The 23,577-nt window shown below is 42.4% G+C and overlaps 1 protein-coding gene across 1 annotated transcript in view; it reads left to right on the top strand.

The window, feature by feature from the left end:
* TAGAP (T cell activation RhoGTPase activating protein) overlaps positions 1 to 13,699 on the top strand; it is a 101,330-nt gene extending 87,631 nt beyond the window's left edge. The window contains exons 5-14 of the mRNA XM_056563339.1: positions 2,252 to 2,293; positions 4,404 to 4,488; positions 4,590 to 4,643; positions 6,053 to 6,119; positions 6,694 to 6,854; positions 7,249 to 7,410; positions 7,695 to 7,804; positions 9,519 to 9,714; positions 10,786 to 10,900; positions 12,148 to 13,699. Coding sequence (XP_056419314.1) covers positions 2,252 to 2,293; positions 4,404 to 4,488; positions 4,590 to 4,643; positions 6,053 to 6,119; positions 6,694 to 6,854; positions 7,249 to 7,410; positions 7,695 to 7,804; positions 9,519 to 9,714; positions 10,786 to 10,900; positions 12,148 to 13,394 — 2,239 coding nt within the window. The 3' untranslated portion in view covers positions 13,395 to 13,699. The remainder of the gene's footprint in view (positions 1 to 2,251; positions 2,294 to 4,403; positions 4,489 to 4,589; positions 4,644 to 6,052; positions 6,120 to 6,693; positions 6,855 to 7,248; positions 7,411 to 7,694; positions 7,805 to 9,518; positions 9,715 to 10,785; positions 10,901 to 12,147) is intronic.
* Positions 13,700 to 23,577: the final 9,878 nt, after the last annotated feature.

The following is a 23,577-nucleotide window of genomic DNA, read 5'->3' as shown; positions in this document are numbered from 1 at the left end:
GCCCGCTCGCGAATCGCATCCCAGGTCACTTACCCGTCCCGGTCCCCTGCTGTCATGTGCTGGCGCGCGCGGCTCCGCTCTCTAGGGCGCGCGCGCGCCAGCTCTCTGAGACTTAAAGGGCCAGTGCACCAATGATTGGTGCCTGGCCCAATTAGCTTAATTGGCTCCCACCTGCTCCCTGCCTTTATCTAGTCTCCTCCCTTGCACTCCCTTGCCGGATCTTGTTGCCTTGTGCCAGTGAAAGCGTTTAGTGTGTCCAAAGCCTGTGTACCTGAACTTCTGCTACCCATCCTGACTACGAACCTTGCCGCCTGCCCCCGACCTTCTGCTACGTCTGACCTTGCTTCTGTCTACTCCCTTGTACCGCGCCTATCTTCAGCAGCCAGAGAGGTGAGCCGTTGCTAGTGGATACGACCTGGTCACTACCGCCGCAGCAAGACCATCCCGCTTTGCGGCGGGCTCTGGTGAAAACCAGTAGTGGCTTAGAACCGGTCCACTAGCACGGTCCACGCCAATCCCTCTCTGGCACAGAGGATCCACTACCTGGAAGCCGAATCGTGACAGTGTGGTCATGGCCTGGTGGTGTTATTTGTTCCTTGTATAATGAGACAATTTTGGCCTTTTGTTCATTAACAGAATGATGGCAATATGTATGGTAATAGTATTTGTTCCTTGTACTATGGTATTACCTTTTATGTAACCCTATCTATATGTAATCCATTTTGACACTGCTGTCACTGAAGTAAACATGCTTTATTTGCTAAAATAGAAATAATTTACTAAATAGACTATACAGTTGTCCCTCAAGTTACAATATTAATTGGTTCCAGGATTACCATTGTATGTTGAAACCCTTGTATGTTTAAACCGTAACTCTGTGGAAACCTGGTAATTGGTTCATAAGCGCCAAAATGTCATCCAAATATAGGAAAAAGTCAGGATTGAAGAAAAAGAAAAAGACAACTAACACAGATAAAGCAAGTCCTTACATATAAAACTAAGAAAGAGCTGTTGGGAGCTGTAATCACTGTCTATGTAGAGGACAGGAGCTTCTTCAGGGTCCTGTACAGTACACACAATGTCCCAAAAAAGTATAAACAATGGAGCTGTCCTCACGTGGTGTCTAAAGGAGCAGCTAACTGTGGCATAGGTTAAGAGTAGTACAGAACATGTAATACCTTCCTATACTGTAGGGAGGCGCTACCAAACAAAAAGTCAGTGCATGCACTTCAGTAATACAGGGGTTTTACCAGTGAATGCCCATTCTGATCAGTCAGTTCTTTCAGCCTTTGAGAAGTTTTGCAGATCTGGACTATTCTTAGAATTGTATGTTAAGCATGGTATTACATTACAATAGCCTAAATATGACATTCAGAAAATATTGTAACCTGAAGCCAATGTTATGCATTAACCTGAAGATATTGTAACCTGAAGCCATTGTTATACATTAACCTAGAGATATTGTAACCTGAAGCCAATGTTTAGTTGTACACATTAAAAATAAAGTTTGACTAAGGGATTTCTTTGTGCAGGGGTACTTTGTGGCTATGACACTCAGAATTGAGGCCAACAAGTTCAATCTTGGTTTCAACAGACCAGAGATTCAAAGCCTGCAGCACGTGTCAGTATCTCCCTGCCTGTATTTGTTCCGGCTGTAGTTTGGGCAGCATGGAACAAGTGACCTGTTCTCTGAGAATTATGGAGGCCACTGTGAACTTATGGGAATATTAAGTGCCAAAGGAATTCTACAACATAACAAAATGTGAAAAAGTGTAGGAGCCAAAGTGCACTTTACATCACATCCACTGAGTTTGACGGCACTTACACGTCAATGTATTTTATTATTTATTGTCTTTAAATCATTATTGTCATCATCATAATAATTAATAATGCTAGTATGGTAGACTTTGCTGAAACTCCCTTTTGGTCGTAGGATGTAAGGCTGTGTAAGTAGGTTTGGAGGTTTTGGATGATGTAACGGGTGCTTATACCTGTGCACTGTAGTGTCATGGTTTCCACTAGAATTACTACCTTCCATTTGCAGTTGTCCCCTGTATGAGTGAAGAGGAAGCAGGCGTGTTTTGCAAAACTGACTTTTACATAGCTAACCATGATGATGCTTCTTCCTGTCTCCGTGACTCTTGTGAATTTCCACCTGCCCCTACACAAAATAGGAAAGTGTAGAGAACAATTCGTCTTCACTAGACTCTGATACTGGATGGTCATGCACCTTGTCTCCTCTTTGTTACAGTTCCTGTGAAGTAAAGGAACTCTGGCTGGACACTCTTGTGTGGTAAGTGGCACATACAATATATGACTATAAATCCTGTATAGATGTATGACATCCACAGCTCTGTCAGATAAGTGCTCTATACAGATAAGCGATTGTTTCTATGATAGTGATTATTATTATTAACTGTTAATTATCTATTACATATACATGGGACTCAGTGATGCTGTGTACAACATGTGCTCATGTTTCATGCTCCGTGCTCAGTATATATTACATATATGTGTGTGATGTCTTTTTCTTGCTGAACTGTTTGTCTGTTCTATATGATATATATTCTACTGTATCTAAGATTTGATTGATTCAGGGGCACTGCTGTTCTGGTTTCATCTTAGCTCGGCCCTGATAGCAGATGTTACAGAACACTATGTACTTCACCTGACCCGCTCAAACGTTGTTTTTTGATCTGTTATTTAGATTGTATCATCACCATGGGAGTTGCCTAGTGGTTGATGTCATTCACAACAGCTCTTTTTACATGCAGCCATTTAAGCGACACCCTGTCAGATAAATTGTTTTTCAGACTATAGTGTTATTTGGTTAATATGAGACATTATACACACCAAATCTACGATGAGCCAAAAAAACCGCATGGCAATATGAACAAGTTTATTTTAATGTATATAACCCCCAGTATAAGTCTAACTCAAAATTAAAGGTGCAAAAATTGAATGAATGTTCTACCTGTCTTGCCTCTAAACTCAAACCACTATAAGTAAAAGTGTTTTCCGTATTTGAAGGTCGGCTTTGCCAGTCTGAGAAATCAAAGGCTGTGAACACTTTTGCACTGATTTTTTTAAAATTGTTTATTTGTATCGTAAATACAACATGAAATAACTTTTATAATTAGTCTGGATGAAAAAATACCATTTAGCTGCTGGTCTCAGAGTTAGAGATAGTAGCAGAGAGGAGGTTACATACCAGCTCAGATTGTGGACAGTGGTAGAGAATCCTTGGAGGACAGCTCACACAGGCTTAAAAGAGAGGGTAAAGTACCGTAGATACAAAGCAGTCTGCAGGACAGAATCACACGGGCTATTTATTACAAATGTTGAGGGAAAACAGAGCTCACAGAGCAAACAGTACAGGCTGTAGAAGAGCAACTAAGCAAATTGTTAATAAAGACCATTAGTGTTTTTATTCGTTGCACCATAACATCTGAATAAACCTTCCCCTGGTGTACTTCTTTAAAATAAAATTAAAGTAAAAGCTGCAAAAGCACAAACTAGATTAACTATTTCAAAGGTGTAATTGTATAGCAGAATGGCAGCTTTACATAGGCAGCACCACCTAAAACCCCCAGGTGGCATGAGCTTATGAAGACTTATGAATGTGTTCAATGTATCATATTGTTTATAGAAAGGCAACATTGACTATAATGTGTGCGCTTTTTAATTTGCACCCAGAATTTTTCCTCTGGTCTGTAAATTGTTTCAAGTGCTCACGATAGTTTTAGAAAAAAATAGATGTTTTTGTGTAAATTGTAATTCTATGATTGTTTTGTGTACAATGGGAAAGCCAGAATAAAGTACTTATGGATTTTGCTATTAAGCTTTAATGGGGTACTCCGCTGCTAGACAAGTTATCCCCTATCCAAAGGATAGGGGATAACATATCTGATCGTGGGGGTCCGACCACTGGGGACCCCGGCAATCTCTGGCGCGGCCCCCCATTCATTGGGTGCATGGAGTGAACCCTGCTCCGTGCTGGATGACTGGAGATCACAGCCGCCACGCCCCCTCCATTCATGTCTATGGGAGGAGGCATGACGGCTGTGTACTAGCAGCCACACCCCCTCCCATAGACATGAATGGAGGGGGCGTGGCGTAAAGTCACAATCACGAAAGTCCCAGGCTTCCGTGACCGCAACACAACACAGCTGGCACGGAGATCATGAGGGATCAAAGCGGCTGGGTCCCCCGCGATCAGACATGTTATCCCCTATCCTTTGGATAGGGGATAACATGTCTAGGGGCAGAGTATCCCTTCAATAAAGATTAAAATAAAAATCACTTAAAACTATATCCATTAAATTGGATATCACTGTAATTGTACTGAGCTGCAGAATACATGTTATATGTAAATTTTACCTACACACCATTTTTGCTTTCAGGCAGATAAGAGAAGTTGGTGGGATTGAGGGCACTAGCGTCCCCTGTGCAGGATTACTGATGAAGGTTCTCACGGGCTGCAATGCTGTAAGTATATGGCTTATTCATTTTAACATATTTGCCTAACTTTTTATATATTTAGAAACAAAGCTTATCATTACATAATCCTTATGTCATTTTCATTCTAGTCTAAAGCTCTTGTTGCCAGCAACATGGATACCCTAATCGAATGTCATACAGAGGTGAGTCATTGATTGATGTCTTGTATGTGTTGTGAATGGAGGAAGCAACCATGAGTCAAAGCCTGAGTGGCAGCCACTTCTCATTTATTCATACACTGTACTGTACAGAAGTGAAACAAATAAAGGTGCCTGGAGGGCAAATTATGGAAAGAAAGATAACAGAACAGATTATGTTCACAGCTGGAAAATAGCACTAGGAGGATGAGCTTAACAGTATAAATTATGCACAACAAGACACCATTTAGTGAAAGGCAAAACATTCATCGCAATACCAGCCTTGCCTTTTATTACTATAATAACCATTTGTCTCAATGTAAGATATATTCCATTTTTGTGTAAAGAAAACTCATTCATTGTATAATAAAACATTGTAACATAGTTTGTTTATCAATTTTTTAGCACTTGGGACAATTTTTTTTCTTACTGCCCACCAGTAGTATTATATGATTAAAGGGGTGCTCCACCCCTAGACATCTTATCTCCCATCCAAAGGATAGGGGATAAGACGTCTGATCGCGGGGGTCCTGCCGCTGGGGACCCCTGCAATATAGCATGCGTCACCCACCTGTTTCTGCTCCGGAAGCGCTGGAGGGTCTGGGTCCCGACCACCTGAACGGAAGTCCGTGACGCCACGGGGGCGGAGTCGTGATGTCACAGACTTCCGTTCCAGTGGTCGGGACCAAGACCCTCCACCGCTTCCAAAGCAGAAACAGGTGGGTGCCGCATGCTATACTGCGGGGGTCCCCAGCGACGGGATAAGATGTCTAGGGGTGGAGTACTCCTTTAAGAGCCACGTTCATTTTTAGTGGTCAGCTTTATTTCCACATGACTGCCACACTGTGACTATCCCACATTGGCTGGTGTGAACCTGAAGTCATTTTTTCCCACTCGTTTCCATGAGATGCTTTATGTGATGCTCGACATGAGACTCATGGGGATGCATAGAGATAGTGACATCTGGTCCAAACAGCAGTAGCTGTGGTATTTGGACTGTCATGTGGATGAGCAGTGGGGCCAGCATAGCATTGTGAAGTGGAAATAAAGCCAAACGATAAAATAATTATCTCAGCATTTAAACTATAGTATGTTACTGACACAAATTTCTGCCTTGAAATCTCTGCTTGCTTTTAAATAGGTTATACAGGATTAAAAAACAGAGCTGATTTCTTTATAAAAAAAAAGCACCACACCTGTCCTCAGGTTATGTGTGTTATTGCAACTTAGATCCATTAAAGTGAATATAGCCAATATGAAATACCACACACAACCTAAGGACAGGTATGGTGCTTTATTTTGTAAGAACTCCAATGCAAATGTGAACTCAGCCTTAGCTTGTCCATTGAGGACCAGTTTAATGGATCTAAACAGCATCTACCCATATTTTATAAATGCTTCTTTCTATTTCACAGGCAGATGGCAAGAAATACCAGTTATTGGCAGAAATGATTGGCGAGGAGGGCATCTGCCATACCATTGGTGAGTAAAAGCAGCCATTGCTGTATTAATCCATGTAAATGCTATACTGACTATGTTATGATCTAAGGATTTAGGGTATGTTCACACGTAAATAATCTGCTGCAGGTTGCCAAGTGGAAAATCTACCAGTGAATTATGTTGCTACCCATTGAAGTTAATGGGTAGCAACATAATCCACTTGTGGACTTTCCATTGCAGAAATTCCACAGTGAAAAATCCGCAAGTGAAATTTCAGCTGCAGGCAACTCAGAGGATTATTTACGTGTGAATGTAGCCTTAGTGCAGAAATCCAACCACTTACATAGCTACTTTAGTGACTATGCAAGACCTGGTAGAGAGCATGTGACTATGCAAGATGATAGAAAGATAATAAAAGAAACCTACAGCTTGTGAAGTAGATTATTCCTATTAGTTACTGTTGTAACCTGTTTTTGTATATTTATGTTACTTAGTGACAGAATTAAGTGCCCACAATCGAATATGACAAAATTTCCTAGTATACCAAGTTTAAGCAGAATATTTCTTCCAAAGTTTCCCACAATCACATATGTGTTGTTTTTATTGGGCTGTCTAGAAAGCAACAAGAAGAGAAAAACTGTCCTATCTTGGCCCTTTACATTCAGACGAAGTTCTACTCTCTCTGGGTCTTCAAGTCCACCCGAGCTGAAGGCAACTTTATTTAACCAGCCGTTGTCCATTGTCTGTGAGGAGGATAATCTTCCCCAAAAAATACTTGTAAGCAAGAATTCAGTTATTTCTTTAAAGGCGTAGTATGAAATTAGACAAACTTTTTTTTAGACATAGTGACACTATGAACTGTGTGGTAATGTAGTCTTTTATGGAACACTGTGGTAGATCATGTGCTATAACATAAAGTGCTCTTTTCAGCACCTCTGTCTAGTCATTTATTTAAGGTGTCTTAAGAAAATACCCCCCCATCCCCCTGCTAGCCCATGCTACCATAACATGAAATTATTTTGCCCAATAAAAAAGTACAATGCTGGTCATGCTACACCATGATGGATATGTTGCATGAACTGTACTAGTAGTTCTCGATAACCTGATGGCAGTTATTGTGTAGGCCAGTGTTTTACAAGCAAATACAATTATTCTTATGATTTCCCTTTAGGACATATTAGCTATCCTGAAAGTGCAAGGTTTAAAGACAGAAGGCATTTTTCGCAAAGCAGCCAATGAGAAGGCTCGTAAGGAACTCAAAGATGACCTAAACTATGGAAAGGACTTGGACTTGAAAAACAAATCTGTGCACTTACTGGCCGTTGTATTCAAGGTAATATTGACTAGTATGCGCTTTAATATAATTTAATATCATTTTCTTTAAAGTAATGCTGCTTGTTTCATCTTGCCAGAATCATTTGCCATTAGGGAGCAGAGTCCTAAGTAGTCTTTCCCTCATGTGGAGCAAACATTCACGCCCTCTCTGGACATACCCTATGTAGCTATACAGAACCCCTAATCTCTACAGAAATAATCACTACGCTTTCAGAATCCTGCTTTGCTGCTGATAAATGTATGTAAATGTATGTAGCTAAAATAATATTTTCTCACTCTTAGGATTTCTTAAGAGGTATTCCAAACCAGCTGCTGTCATCTGAACTGTACAACAAATGGATGTGTGCATTGGAGAAGCAAAATTTGGATGAAAAAATTGAGGAGATGAAATGGTGAGCACAAATGTAACCTTTTTTGGCAGCATATAGGATAGTATAATATACAGTGACCCCTACCGATACAAATCGGTTCTACAGCTTTATACATGTTGAGAACAGGAACTTCTTTAAGGTATTGTAAAGTACACACAGGCCCAGATTAACTAAAACAGTCTAATTCTTAAACTGGGTTTGTAAAACTGTGGCCTCAAAAAAAAATAAATGCTGAAAATTTTGGGTCTCTTCTGTAAATTCACAACAGCAAATTTTGAACCAAGTGTTATTCTCAGAGAGCCTTTGTCTTTTTTTTGTTGCTCCATCTAACCCACACTGAGAATAACAGACTGTGTGTATTGTAGGGGTTCCATTGTGGGATCAGCCTTTGCCGTAGCCAAAGGACACGTTTTTTCACAACAAACCGGCAAACAGCAAGTCCTTTCTGCAATTCTGGCTCCTCACCAGGTTTATTATACAGGTTGCAGGATAAACAAAAATAAACAAATCATAAAAATAACACCTAGGCCATCTAGCCACTTCACTACACATGTAGCATGCCCTGACTATTAACTGGGGGCTTTTCTCTGCCAGTTTAAACACAATAAGTCCTGCAGCCTTATAAGATACAGTTCACATTTGAACATAAAGTCCCATTCATACAGTCACCTGCTGTATGTTACCAGAGCCACTGCTCTCACTCCCGGAGTCCACGCTTGTGTCTTTTGCAGCCCTTGCTGTGCCCGCCTGGCAATAGACACGATGTCTCTCACTCTAACAGCCACTTCTGTCTAAGGGAGAGCCCAGACTACTCTGTTTTTCTGCTTTTTAATCTCTAAAGGACGCAGGGCGTACCTGTACGCCCTGCGCCCTGTCCTGGTATATAACGCAGGGTCCCTGGGCTTATAGCTTGTGGCACTGATTGTTCTGCTGCACTATTAACCCTTTAGACGCGGCGATCAAAGTTGATCGCCGCGCCTAAAATGAAAGTATGAAACGTAAGCTTCCCTGTAGCTCAGTCGGGATGATCGGAACCATCGCAATAAAATTGCGATGTCCCGATCAGCTAGCACGTGATTTATAGGGGTCAGAAGATGAGAATTTTTAACGTATACATTTTCCTGCATGTAGTTATGATTTTTTTTCCAGAAGTATGACAAAATCAAACCTATATAAGTAGGGTATCATTTTAACCATATGGACCTACAGAATAAAGAGAAAGTGTAATTTTTACCAAAAAATGCACTGCGTAGAAACGGAAGCCCCCAAAATGTCATTTTTTCTTCAATTTTGTCGCACAATGATTTTTTTTTCTGTTTCGCCGTGGATTTTCTGGGTAAAATTACTAATGTCCCTGCAAAGTAGAATTGGTGGTGCTAAAAATAAGCCATCATATGGAATTTTATGTGCAAAATTGAAAGCGTTGTGATTTTTGGAAGGGGATGAGGAAAAAATGAAAATGCAAAAACTGAAATGCTGAGTCCTTAAGGGGTTAAACTGACTTCCCCTCTCTGCTTCCTAATTGATTAGGCCCTAGGTGGAGGTTTCTCCAGGATCAGGCAGGGAAATACACCCTTTCCTTGCCACACAGTATGAATGGTTTTTTTTGGTAAACATTTTTCCATTCCAGTTCCTCTTTCATAAGGAAGCCTTTAGTTTCATGCTTAAGGAGGAAATTTTTAGAATGCTTCAAGATTGCACAAATCTTAACCTCTTTCGGTTTCTCTCTTTGTAGTGTTGCAGAGAAACTACCAAAACCAAATCTAATTCTGCTACGATACTTGATCTGTGTCCTCCACCATATTAGTGAAGCTTCAGACATAAACAAGATGGACTCCAGAAACCTAGCTGTCTGCATTGCTCCAACCATGCTTGTCCCTCAGGTTGACAAGAACCTTCCTCTTGAAACTCAGAAAGAGCTGAATGAGAAGGTAAACATGAGTGACATGGTGTACAATAAATGTATTAACTATCATAGTCCTGAAAAGGACCAATACAGAAATGTTAGCATTTCATTGTGCAACTTAAACCAGACATCAGATAGTCAAGACCAGTATAACGTAATTTGGCTATATGACTCCAGCCCAGCTTACAGACTGCATTGCCTCTCCAGCCCAACCTCCCCATATCTGACACTCAGTGAGACTGTCACTAGTATTCACTTTATTTCAGCAATTTTAGGCCCCTTTCACACTGACATTGTGACTCATCAGCAAACGTCCATCAGGCACTATTTTTTGTTTTTGTGCTTTAATGGATGTTATTTTTGACAGGGCACAATGCGAAACAATGGGTCCTGACAGATCCCATTTACTATTATATGGTCTGTCGGGCGCTGTTTTTTGACGGGAGTAGTGGGAGGAAAAAACGGTGCATGATGTATTTTTCCTCCCGCTATTCTCTCCGGGCTCCCCCACGGACGCCACACCATTGTGTCACAACGGCAGTGTAAAAGAAGCCTTACAAAAGTTGCTGAAAAAATCAAGCTCCTGCTGCGGCACAGCGGCCTGTGTTAGCTTTGTTCCTGAATCCTTTCTCAAACCTCCCCCTCTCGTTAGTGTTTGTGGTTTGTGTACTGAGCTGTGTGGTTTGTGTAAGTGGCTGAGCTGAGGACTGGCAACAGGTGCCAAGGGAGCCCGTTCACCCCATAACTATTCTCTTGTGTATGATATTATATTGCCAATATTTGTATTTCCTATAGCTTATAGACACCATTAGTTTCTTCATAGTGAGGATATCATTGTGTTTTAGTGTAAAATGATAATACTGTGTAAAAGTTTCATTAAATTCTTTTCAATGGGCTGTTATTTTGAAAGATGGTAATTGTCTGTTATGTACAATCTGTATGATAATACAAGTAAATCCAAGTACAAAAATACCCAAATATACATAAAAAGAGGCATACTAGTGTATATGTATTGACATATCCTTTTTAAAGTCTCTGTACTCTCTCTCCCTGTATTTCTCTGTTTTTTTGACTCTATGTGCCTTTATTCTACCAGGTCACAGCTCTGGTTGAGTTCTTCATTGATCACTGCTTTGAAATATTTGGCGAAAACATATCACAGTTAATCGACACTTTGGAACAGGATTCTCTAGAGACTATTCATAGTCCAGGTGTGTAAAGATGGCAATGTGAAGGTGGTGGCTTCTAACATATGAATTATCATCTCTGTCTAAAAGTTGTAATAATTAAAGGGGTATTCCGACTTTATACATCTTATCCCCTATCCAAAGGATAGGGGATAAGAAGTATGATTGCAGGGGTCTCGCTGCTGGGGATCCCCGCGATCTCTGTGCAGCCCCCGGCATTCTGTGCAGGGCACTGTCTCCGAGATGGGGACGTGAGGTCATGACCATGCCACGCCCCCTCCATTCATGTCTATGGGGGGCTTGGCATCCATCATGTCCACTCCCATAGACATGAATGGAGGGGGCATGGCGTGACGTCATTTCTCCATCTCGGAGGCAGCACCCGACACAGAATGCTGGGGGCTGCACTGAGATCGCACAGGGGTTCCCAGCAGCGGGACCCCTGCAATCATACATCTTATGCCCTATCCTTTGGATAGGGGATAAGATGTATAAAGCCGGAATACCCCTTTAAAGGGGTTGTGCGCTGCCCTGCAGTTCGGAGCTCCGCTCACAGCGTCCGGAAGTTCATTACTCTGAACGCTGTGTGCGGGCTTCCGTGTTCGCAGCCGCTTCGTGACGTCTTGCCCGCCCCCTCGTGACGTCTCGCCCGCCCCCTCAACGAAAGTCTATGGGAAGGGGGCGCCACCACTGTCGCGCCCCCTTCCCATAGACTTTGGTAGAGGGGGCGGGCGTGATGTCATGAGGGGGCGGGTGAGACGTCACGAAGGGGCTGGGCGTGATGTCACGCCCGGCGGCTGCGAACACGGAAACCCGCACACAGCGTTCGGAGTAATGAACTTCCGGACGCTGTGAGCGGAGCTCCGAACTGCAGGGCAGCGCACAACCCCTTTAACACTTTTAATATATAGCCTGTCCTATAGAATATATCCAAAACATGATCATCTTTTAACAGGTCATTAGGCCATTTTCTCACAGGCATAATATGGGCACATTTCAGCATTCATACTATGACTCTAAGTCACAGCTTAACTGCAGGTCTAATGACACAAATTGACACCATAAAAGATCCCATGGTCAGACTAGGAATTGTGGCTGTAATATGGACACAGAAATAAAACCATATTACATTTGTGTGATACTAGCCTTCTATATGCATGTGCAATAAGCTAAAATAGAGCCCAAGATCACCGGAAATAAAAATGAGGAAATGTATAATCACTAAAGTGTACATGTAGGAAAACTAAGAAAATATATTTGGTCTTTTGCAGAATTGTCTTTTCATCATAATGACTCTGCCTATGAAAGCACTGACCCAGACCATGAATGTAATGCTGGTCTTTTCATCAAGCACCACTGTGGGCCACAAAGACATAGCAGAAGTGAAAAGGAGGAGAGCACACTATATGATGTGCCTATCTCAGCTTTGCCTATGAGCCACTTTATTACTGAGGTCAGCAGCTTGGACAGAAGATGCTCAGAGCCATTTATTTTACCTTCACAGAATGATATGCCGGTCACAGAGAAAAAGCTAACCAGAAGTCATGATGATGTTGCCATCAGTCAACATAATGATAAGCTGTCTGCTATAACCCCTGAGTACTACTGTGATCGAGCTTTATATAGGAGGAAAATGCCTAAGGGTCTGAAAATTAACAGCAACTATGACCCAAATATCATTGATGACTGTTTAGTCAATGCATCCTCAAACTGTTCTCTTGACAGCTCTTGTTCAGACTGCTCCGTTTTTACAAGCTCTCCACTTGCATCTCCCTTAAGTCCTCCGAAAAGGGATTTACTGAGGCACAAGTCTCTATTTGTAAAGAACAATATCATTAATGATTTAGTCAAACCGGTGCGAGAAATAAAGAAACATTCTAATTCTTTTTGCTATGTAAACCACAAAAAAATGGTAACCAAGACACAAAGCTGGGGCCCTGATGGAGATAACGCTGGTGGATTACAAAGGGATGGACTCAGCCAGAGTTTTCGGTATAGAAGCCAAGCTGAGTGTAATGGTTCTCTGGACACAACTTTCCATCAACCACAAGTTGTAAGAAAAAGATGTCCATCGGGTAGGAAAATATCTGTAGAAGAAGTGTTCAGAATGGTAGACCAAAGAAATCCCGGAAAGCCTCCCTCATATGAGGAGGCTGTCCATAAAACTGTAACTCCTTATAGTCATAGTGTAACTGTGCAAACCATGAGAGACAGTGTGTCAAACAATGACTGCCTTACACCTTACATTACTAGTAGACCTTCAGCAGATTCCATGTTTAAAGAGAACTCTTCTCATAAGGACAATAGATCCGGCTCCGGCATTGACAAGAGCATGGATGGCGCGGCTTGTGAACTAACTCAGTCCAATTGTGAGCCTGAGAGGATGAAAGTAGGTCTTGTCAGGACCAAGTCAGAATCCACCCAGAAGAAGAAGCATGAATGTGTAAGTCGAAGGTGCAGTCAACCTATATTTGAGATTAATGATCAGATACAGTATGCCAAGGAGTCCTATGTTTAAACCAACATATTGCCATATTGTAAATACTGTAAAATAGCTAGTACTGTAAAAAAAAAAATCATTTGTAAATGACATAGTTGCTCAGAATATTACTAACATTTTATTGTACAAGGGACTATTTTCTCATGTATATTTTAGGGCCATTAGGGCTGGACAGATGTTAATATATCTTATCACTTTGTTCACTTTTGTACCTATGTTTTCATGTCATGTAACTAAATGCCATGATGATATTTATATGTTTACGGATCCATGTTTAGTCCAATCCTTTACACACATTAGATTTTGATCTAATGACACTACATTAAAGCACTTTTGTACTATTCTTAGAAGTTTGACTATTTAATATTTCCCATGTGCCACATTTTTGTCTTCGAAAGGCAGGTACATACAATGAACTATTAAACTATATTGATCTATATGTGCATTGTTTGGGTGACACATTTTTGGCATGTTTATGTTCGTAGGTTTAGTTCCTAAAAGGGGGGGTGGCTAGGGAATTGTATGTTTTTCCGATAAATTTACTAATGAAAAGGGCTAATTTCCCTTTCACAATGACAGCACCAACTGAGAGAGGGACTCCACCCCTAAGGATAGGAAACTTAGTGGATAAAAGGCAGGTCCCTCCTCCCCAGCCTCAGTTGTTTCCTGTCCTTGGGAAGCCTAGTGGGGCAGGATTTCATGTCCTGGTAAATAAAGGGGTGCTCCAGTGGAAACCTTTTTTTTTTTTTTTTTTTTAAATCAACTGGTGCCATAAAGTTTAACAGATTTGTAAATGACTTCTATTTAAAAATCATAATCCTACCAGTACTTATTAGTTGCTGTATACTACAGAAAAATGTATTTTCTTGTCTATGTCCATTTATTTTCTTGTCCATTATTTTCTTGTCCATGGTCAGAGTTGTCAGCAGAGAGCACTTGTTAGGATTCGGCTAGCTGGATGTAGATCCTCTGTGTCAGCGAGGGATTGGCGTGGACCGTGTCGGTGGACCGGTTCTAGGGTTGCTACTGGTTTTCACCAGAGCCCGCCGCAAAGCGGGATGGTCTTGCTGCGGTGGTAGCAACCAGGTCGTATCCACCGGCAACGGCTCAACCTCGCTGACTGCTGAGAAGGCGTGGGACAGAAGGACTAGGCAGAGGCAAGGTCAGACGTAGCAGAAGGTCGGGGCAGGCGGCAAGGTTCGTAGTCAATGAGGATAGCAGGAGATCTGGAACACAGGCTTTGGACAACACTAAATGCTTTCTCTGGCACAAGGCAACAAGATCCGGCAAGGAAGTGCAGGGGAAGTGAGGTAATATACACAGGGAGCAGGTGGAAGCTAATTAGACTGATTGGGCCAGGCAACAATCACTGGTGCACTGGCCCTTTAAATCTTAGAGAGCTGGCACGCGTGCGCCCTAGAGAGCGGAGCCGCGCGCGCCAGAACATGACAGCCGGGGACCGGAACGGGTAAGTGGCTTGGGATGCGATTCGCGAGCGGGCGCGTTCCGCTATGTGAATCGCATCTCCATCGCAAATGTCTGTGCAGCGCTCCCGGTCAGCGGGTCTGACCGGGGCGCTGCAGATAGGAGAACGCCGCGAGCGCTCCGGGAGGAGCAGGGTCCCGGAGTGCTCGGCGTAACAGCACTGTGGTCAGACAAAAAAGAAATTCAAAAAGAAAAGAACTTTCTCTGTAGTATACTGCAGCTGATAGGTACTGGAAAAATAAGATTATTAAATAGAAGTAATTTACAAATCTGTTTAACTTTCTGGGACCAGTTGATAAAAAAAAATATATTTTCCACTGGAGTACCCCTTTAAGGACACAGGGCATACCTGAAATAATTCAGCAGCCATCCCATAACAACGCATGGGGCGCAATTCAGATCGGCAATTTGTGGAAATTCCAGGTCAATTGGGTCCCCAGTGACTCGGAAAAAAAGGGTGATAGGTGCCGTCCGAGACGGCACCTATCATCCTTTAGCAGCAGGAGTGAGGTGGCACTGGTGCCACCTCAGGATCGTACTGATTCAGGACTCCTGCTGTGGGGGTGTCCCTAACTGCACCCACTCCCCCCCTTATTCCGGAGGGCGAGAGCGGGTGTCGGGAGTCGGTACCTGAGGCTAGGGCCCCCGATTCCCGGCATCGGCTGCGGGATTGGGGCCCCAGAAGCGGAGTCAGTGGTGGCAGCGGCAAGCAGGAGGATCCAGGAGCAGCAGCAGGAGGTAAGGCTGGCCTCCTGCTGCTGCTTAGCAACAACTCCCAGCATGCACAAAAGGGCATGCTGGGAGTTGTTTTTCTATGAAAAAGTGTGCCTCCAGCTGTTGCATAACTACAACCCCCAGCATGCATGGACAGTCAAAGGGCATTCTGGGAGTTGCAATAGTGTACCTCCAGCTGTTGCATACCTACAAGTCTCAGCATGTTCTTCGGCTGTAAGTGCATGCTGAGAGTTGTAGTTTTGCAACAGCTAAAGGCACATTGAGTTAGGTAACAAACTCTGTGTTTCACAACCAGTGTTTCGCAACCAGTGAGCCTCCAGCTGTTGCAAACTCTAACTCCCAACATGCACTGATAGACCGTACATGTTGGGAGTTGTAGTACTGCAACAGCTGGAGGCACAGTGGTTGTAAAACACTGAGTTAAGTAACAAACTCTGTTTTGCAACCAGTGTGCCTCCAGCTGTTGCATAACTACAACCCTCAGCATGCACGGGCAGCCAAAGGGCATGCTGGGAGATTTAGTAGTATGCCTCCAGCTGTTGCATAACTACAAGTCCCAGCATGCCCTTCAGATGTCACTGCATGCTGAGAGTTGTAGCTTTTGCAACAGCTGAAGGCACACTGGTTGCAAAACACTGAGTTTGTTACCTAACCAGTGTGCCTCCAGCTATTGCATAACTACAACACCCAGCATGCACGGACAGCCAAAGGGCATGCTGGGAGTTGTAGTTTTGCAACAGCTGGAGGTCCCCACCTCACCCCATGTGAATGTAAATTTTCAAATTTTCCGCTGCAGCTTTGCTGTAAACCTCCGTCCGTGTCAATGTACCCTAAAAACACTACACTACACAAAATAAAAAGTAAAACAATACATATTCCCCTACACAAAAGTTACCCCCCCTCCCCCAATAAAAATATAACATGAAATAATAAAAATGTGAAACGTCTGGTACAGCACTGTTTCGAAAACGGAGCCTCCAGCTGTTGCAAAACAACAACTCCCAGTATTGCCGGACAGCTATTGACTGTCCAGGCACACTGGAAGTTTTGCAACAGCTGGAGGCACCCTGTTTGGGAAACCCTGCCGTAGGGTAATTTTGGTATCGGAGGCAAGTGTAATTCTTGCATCCGGGTCCGTCCCTATGCAAATCCCTAATTTAGGCCTCAAATGCGCAGGGCGCTCTCTCACTTCGGAGCCCTGTCGTATTTCAAGGTAACAGTTTAGATATGGGTTATTTCTGTACTCGGGAGAAATTGCCTAACAAACTTTGGGGGGCTTTTTCTCCTTTTACCCCTTATGAAAAGGTAAAGTTGGGGTCTACTCCAGCATGTTATTGTAAAAAAAAAAAAAATTTAAGGAAAAAGACCCCAAAAATTTGTAACACAATTTCTCCTGAGTACGAAAATACCCACTATGTGGGCTTAAGATGCTCTGGGGGCGCACAATAGGGCTCAGGAGTGAGAGCGCACTATGTACATTTGAGGCCTAAATTGGTGATTTGCACAGGGGTGGCTGATTTTACAGCGGTTCTGACATAAACGCGAAAAAATAAATACCCACGTGTGACCCCATTATGGAAACTACACCCCTCACGGAACGTAACAAGGGGTATAGTGAGCCTTAACACCCCACAGGTGTTTAACAAATTTTCGTTAAAGTTGGATGGGAAAATGAAAAAAAAAAATTATTCACTTAAATGCTGGTGTTACCCTACATTTTTTATTTTCACAATGGAAAATAGGAAAAAATTCCCCCAAACTTTGTAACCCCATTTCTGCTAAAGTTGGACGTGAAAATGAAAAATTTGATTTTTTTCACTAAAATGCTGGTGTTACCCCAAATCTTTCATTTTCACAAGGGGTAATAGGAGAAAAATCCCCCAAAATATGTAATACAATTTCTTCTGAGTAAGAACATACCCCATATGTGGATGTAAAGTGCTCTGCGAGTGCACTACAATGATTTCAGCAAAATTTGCTTTTAAAAAGTCAAATGTGGCTCCTTTTCTTCTGAGCATTGTAGTTCGCCTTCACAGCACTTCAGGTCCACACATGGGGTGTTTCCATACTCAGGAGAAAATGCCCCCCAAAATTTGTAACCCCATTTCTTCTATTACCTCTTGTAAAAATTGTACATTTGGGGAAAAAACTGCATTTTAGTGAAAGAAAAAATTAATTTACACATCTGAACGAAAAGTCACCAAACACCTGTGGGTTGTTAAGGCTCCCTGTATCCCTTGTTACATTCCTTGATGGGTGTAGTTTCCAAAATAGTGTGTTTGTTTGTTTATTTATTTTTTGCTGTTCTGGCACTATAGGGGCTTCCTAAATGCAACATGCCCCCCCAACAACCATTTCAGCTAAATTTGCTTTCAAAAAGCCAAATGTGGCTCCTTCTGTTCTGAGCATTGTAGTGCACCTGCAGAGCACTTTATGCCCACACATGGGGTAATTCCATACTCAGAAGAAATGGGGTTACAAATTTTGGGGGGCATTTTCTCCTATTACCTCTTGTAAAAATTGTAAATTTGGGGAAAAACTGCTTTTTAGGGAAATTTTTTTATTTTTATTTACACATCCGATTTACTGAAAAGTCATCAAGCACCTGTGGGGTTTTAAGGCTCATTGTACCCCTTGTTATGTTCCTTGAAGGTTTTTTTTTCCCAAATAGTGTGCCATGTGGGTGTTCTTTGCTGTTCTGGCACCATAGGGGCTTCCTACATGCGACATGCCCCCAAAAACCATTTCAGCAAAATTCACTCTCAAAAATCCCATTGTTGCTCCTTCCCTTCTGAGTCCTCTAGTGCACCCACAGGGCACTTAACATCCACATGAGGTATTTCCTTACTTAAGAGCAATTGGGTTACAAATTTTGGGGGTCATTTTCTCCTTTTACCCTTTGTAAAAATTCTAAAACTGGGTCTACAAGAACATGCAAGTGTAAAAAATTAAGATTTAAAATTTTCTCCTTCACTTTGCTGCTATTCCTGTGAAACACCTAAAGGGTTAACAAACTTTCTGAATGTCATTTTGAATACTTTGAGGGGTGCAGTTTTTATACTGGGGTCATTTGTGGGGTATTTCTAATATGAAGGCCCCCTCAATTTCACTTCAAAACTGAACTGGTCACTGTAAAATTCAGATTTTGAAAATTTTGTGAGAAATTTGAAAATTGCTGCTGAACTTTGGAGTCCTCTGATGTCTTCCAAAAGTAAAAACATGTCAACTTTATGATGCCAACATAAAGTAGGCATATTGTATATGTGAATCAATATATCATTTTTTTTGTATGTCTATTTTCCTTACAAGCAGAGATGCTGCCATCTCTCTTAAAGACACGATGGACAAAAAATCAGAAACATTTTTGAAAAAAATCTTGGGAAGCCTCTACAGCAGCATTTAAACCAAATGTAGCTACAACCTGTGTGTCTAGATTAATGTTGCTTTGAATTGATCAGGAAGCAGCAAATATACATAATAATGAGCTTCATGAGCAACTTCTTAGTTCACTTTCTTTAATTAGGAAGTCTGCTGCCTTTCTTGCAGATGCCTCCTCCGATGCCCTCAGATTGTCTGCAAGATCAGCAGCTTTGGCCAATTCTGCCCGTAGGGCGCTTTGGCAAAAAAAACTGGTCTGGAGAAATGGGTTAAAAAAAAAAAGCTTTGTACCATTACTTGTGAGGGTCAGCTTCTGTTTGGTTCCGCATAAACAGATATATTAGAGAAAGCAGGAGATAAGAAAAAAGCCTTTCCATTTTCTCAATCCTTCAGGCCTAACAAGTCTTTCTGTCCCAATAAAAAATTTAGGGGCCAGGAGCAAGATATAGGGGAATCTTCTAAGTGGCGTTTTCCCCAAAAAAGGATACATGTTTAACCAGAACGCAGGTAATTCCAACAAATCTAACCAGGCAGACTGCGGAATTTCATTCCGGAATGGGAGTAAATCTTAAACAGCAATTGGGTCCTCAGTACCATCAAAGAGGGCCTGCGGTTGGAATTTTCCAGTCTGCCTCCTCCCCGCCTGGTAGTAAAAATCTGGGTCAAGGAGGTCAGTCACCTTTAGAGCAGGAAGTTTTTTCTTTAATTCAAAAATAAGTTTTGGTTCCAGTCCCAAGGGAAGAAAGAGGGCAGGGGTTTTAGTCGTCTCTTTTTCTAGTAAAAAAAAAAAAACGGTTCATACCGAACAATAATAAACCTGAAACCTCTAAACAAGTTCCTGATTTATCAAAAATTCAAAATGGAAACTATAAAGTCTACTGTAAATCTGTTAACAAAGGACTGTGATATGGTCTCACTGGACCTAAAAAGATGCCTATCTACATGTCCCTATTCACAAGGATAATCAGAAGTACTCAGAAGAAGTGCATCTGCAGTTTCTGCCCTTTGGTATCTCGGTTGCCCCAAGGGTATGTTCAATGATCATTTCAGAGATGGCAGCCCATATCAGAGAAGGGGTCGGTACGTTTTTCCTAGACGATTTTCTGCTTATTGGTCATTCAGTAAAGAAGGTAAATACTTTCCTAAATCACACCTTACTAATTCTAAAAAAAACTAGGGTGGAAAATAAATTAGGGAAAATCGTTCATAGTTCCTGCAAAAGAAAAGTTATTTCCAGGAATTGTACCAGACTCCAGTATTCAAAAATGATTTCTTCCTCAAGAAAAGATCCAAAAATTACAAGACCTGACCAGAGAGGTGTTGAGGATGCAAACAATACTGATAAGAAAGGCCTTTTTACTGGGTCTTTACACAGCCACCATCCAAGCAGTCCCTTGGGCGCAATTCCATACAAGAAAGATTCAGTGGGAAGTTCTGGCAGCTTGGGACAGGTCCGCTTCAGATCTGGACAGTCAAGTAAAATTGTCAGACACTGTCCTAGCCTCTCTTGTATGGTGGTTAGATATCACAAATCTTTAAAAAGGTCTGGAGTGGATAAGACCGGATCTAGTTCTCCTAACTACAGATGTCAGTCCTTGTGGCTGGGGTGCTCACATTATGGACACATATTTTAAAGGGAAGGTGGGGAGAGGAAGAGTCTTCCCTTTCTTCATATTGCAAAGAATTGCTGGCTGTACAGAAAAGTCTAAGCCCAGCCAGGCCTTGCCAGTTCCAATGAAATGTAAAAATACTATCAGACAACTTCTCTGCGGTTACAGTAATAAGTCGCCAAGGTACCACAAAAAGAGAAAATCTCATGTTTATCGCTAATAAAAAATTCTTTCGCAGAAGATCCTCATTTGTCTCTAACAGCAGTACACCTGAAGGAAAGTCTAAAACGTAAAAGCCGATTTTCTCAGTCTAAACCAGAGAGAATGGAGACTAAACCTAGACATCTTCCAAAAGATTACACAACTATGGGAAGTTCCAAAAGTGGACTTTTTTGCCACAAGACAAAACCGCCAACTAAGAACCTTTTGCTCCCTAAACCCAGCAGAAAGGCCCATAGCCTATGCATTTCCCCCAATACAGCTTTTACCGAGGTTAATAAGCAAAATCAAGGAGGAAAATATATTTGTAATTCTGATAGCCATGTTCTGGCCCCATAGGGAATCTGGAAGCCTTTATATAAGCCTCTTGTAGATCTATTTTCCCCAGACATGGCAAAGTATTCTGAGTTTCTTGCAGAAAGGGTTGGATAATGGTGTTAAATTGGCCACCCTAAAGTCCAGGTCTCTGCTTTAGGAGCTCATTTTGACAAAAAGATAGCAGATCACCCCTAGATCATTTGGTTTTTTAGTACAGTTAAGAAACTTACAATCAGGGATTTTCCTAGACCACCTTTTTGGGATCTCTCTTTAGTGTTAAACACTTTGTCTGGTCCCTTTGAGCCCCTAAATGCTATACCTCTCAGAAATCTAGTGTTTTAATCTGCTTTGTTTTAAGGGGGTTGTGCGCTGCCCTGCAGTTCGGAGCTTCGCTCACAGCATCCGGAAGTTCATTACTCCGAACGCTGTGTGCGGGCTCCCGTGTTCGCAGCCGCCGGGCGTGATGTCACGCCCGGCCCTTTCGTGACGTCTCGCCCGCCCCCTCGGGACGTCACACTCGCCCCCTCTACCAAAGTCTATGGGAAGGGGGCGTGACAGCGGTGGCGCCCCCTTCCCATAGACTTTCATTGAGGGGGCGGGCGAGACGTCAAGAAGGGGCCGAGTGTGACGTCACGCCCGGCGGCTGCGAACACTGAAGCCCGCACACAGCGTTTGGAGTAATGAACTTCCGGACGCTGTGAGCGAAGCTCAGAACTGCAGGGCAGCGCACCACCCCTTTAATCTGCTAGTAGCAATAACATCCGCCAGGAGAGTTGGGGACCTGTCGGCCCTTTCCAGTGTAGAGCCCTATACTAAAACCCTAGATGATAGGATCATCTTCTATCCTGACCCTGCTTACTTACCAAAAGTAGTGTCCAAATTCCACGTATCACAGAATATTGTTTTGCCATCCTTCTGTTCTGACTAGGGATGAATAAATCGCATCTGACAAATCCGAATTCGTAATGAATTTCAGGAAAAATTTGAAACGTAACGAATCCGAATATCGCCGCAAATCAATGAAAAGAATCGCTTCATTAAAGTCCATTTAGTACGGTCCAGGCTGCAGGGCATCAAAAATGGCAGATCCACATGTGAGGACATGGGGCAAGGAACTCTGGGAAGGCAGGATGACCTTGAATCACATGCAGCATGCAGCCTATCAGCAGCCAGCTAGCCCTGTGATGTGACAGCCCTATATAATCGGCAACCATCTTGCGGCCAGCCATTCCAGCATTTTATGTCAGAGAGAACATTTTATTGCAGAGAGGGATAAAGTAGTGTGTGTGTTGCACAGAAAAACTGCTTCACAGTAGTGATTCACCACAATCCCAAATCACTGCAGAAAAGCACTGACAGGGAAGAGAGAGAGAGAGAGCTGTACTTCACAGCGACTCTGTACTGCTGCAGAGGGGTGTACAGCAACTCTAAAGCTTAGAGGGGCCAGTTAGGCTGAGCACTAAATGCCATTGCCACTAGTGATGAGCGGCATAGTCCATATTTGAATTCGCAATATTTCGTGAATATATGAACGAATATTCGTCATATATTTGCGAAATTCACATATTGATTATATTCTTTTTTATGCACATATGCGAAAATGTATGCGCATATGCGAAAATCACTGCAGATTCGCGAATATTGAGCCCTCCCTTCTTTATAGGGAACTAATGGGCTAGTGCATTAACTCTGTGATTTTTTTGCCCGTTGGAACCAATAGGCCCATTGTGGGTTATGGGGATCTCACGGTATGTAAAACTGTAAGATAAGCAGGAGGGTCTCGACAGTACAGTGTATGGGAGACCCGTGCGGTGGTTTGAGTCCCGGGGTAGGACGGAGTGTTACAGTGTTGTGGTTAAACTTTACTTTCCTGGAAAAGCTGCTGAGTTGCCCATAGCAACCAATCAGATTGCTTCTTTCATTTAGCAGAGGCCTTATGAAAAATGAAAGAAGCGATATGATTGGTTGCTATGGGCAACTCAGCAGATTTTCCTGGAAAAGCTGATGAGTTGCACATAGCAACCAATCAGATCACTTCTTTCATTTTTCACAAGGCCTCTGCTAAATGAAAGAAGCGATCTGATTGGTTGCTACGGGCAACTCAGCAGATTTTCCTGGAAAAATTTTTCACAAGGCCTCTGCAAAATGGTTGCTATGGGTAACTGGACAACTTTTCCTTTGCACAGGTTTTGATAAATCTCCCCCTATGGGGGAGATTTATCAAAACCTGTCCAGAGGAAAAGTTTCTGAGTTGCCCATAGCAACCAATCAGATTGCTTCTTTCATTTTTGAAAAGGCCTCTGTAAAATGAAGAAAGCGATTTGATTGGTTGCTATGGGCAGCTCAGAAAATTTTCCTCTGGACAGGTTTTGGACAGGGAGATTTATCAAAACCTGTGCAGAGTAAAGGTTTCCCAGTTGCCCATAGCAACCAATCAGATTGCTTCTTTCATTTTT

This window comes from Hyla sarda, chromosome 3 (assembly GCF_029499605.1).
Source record: "Hyla sarda isolate aHylSar1 chromosome 3, aHylSar1.hap1, whole genome shotgun sequence".
NCBI classification, from domain to species: domain Eukaryota; kingdom Metazoa; phylum Chordata; class Amphibia; order Anura; family Hylidae; genus Hyla; species Hyla sarda.
This window is presented reverse-complemented; position numbering and strand designations above follow the sequence as displayed.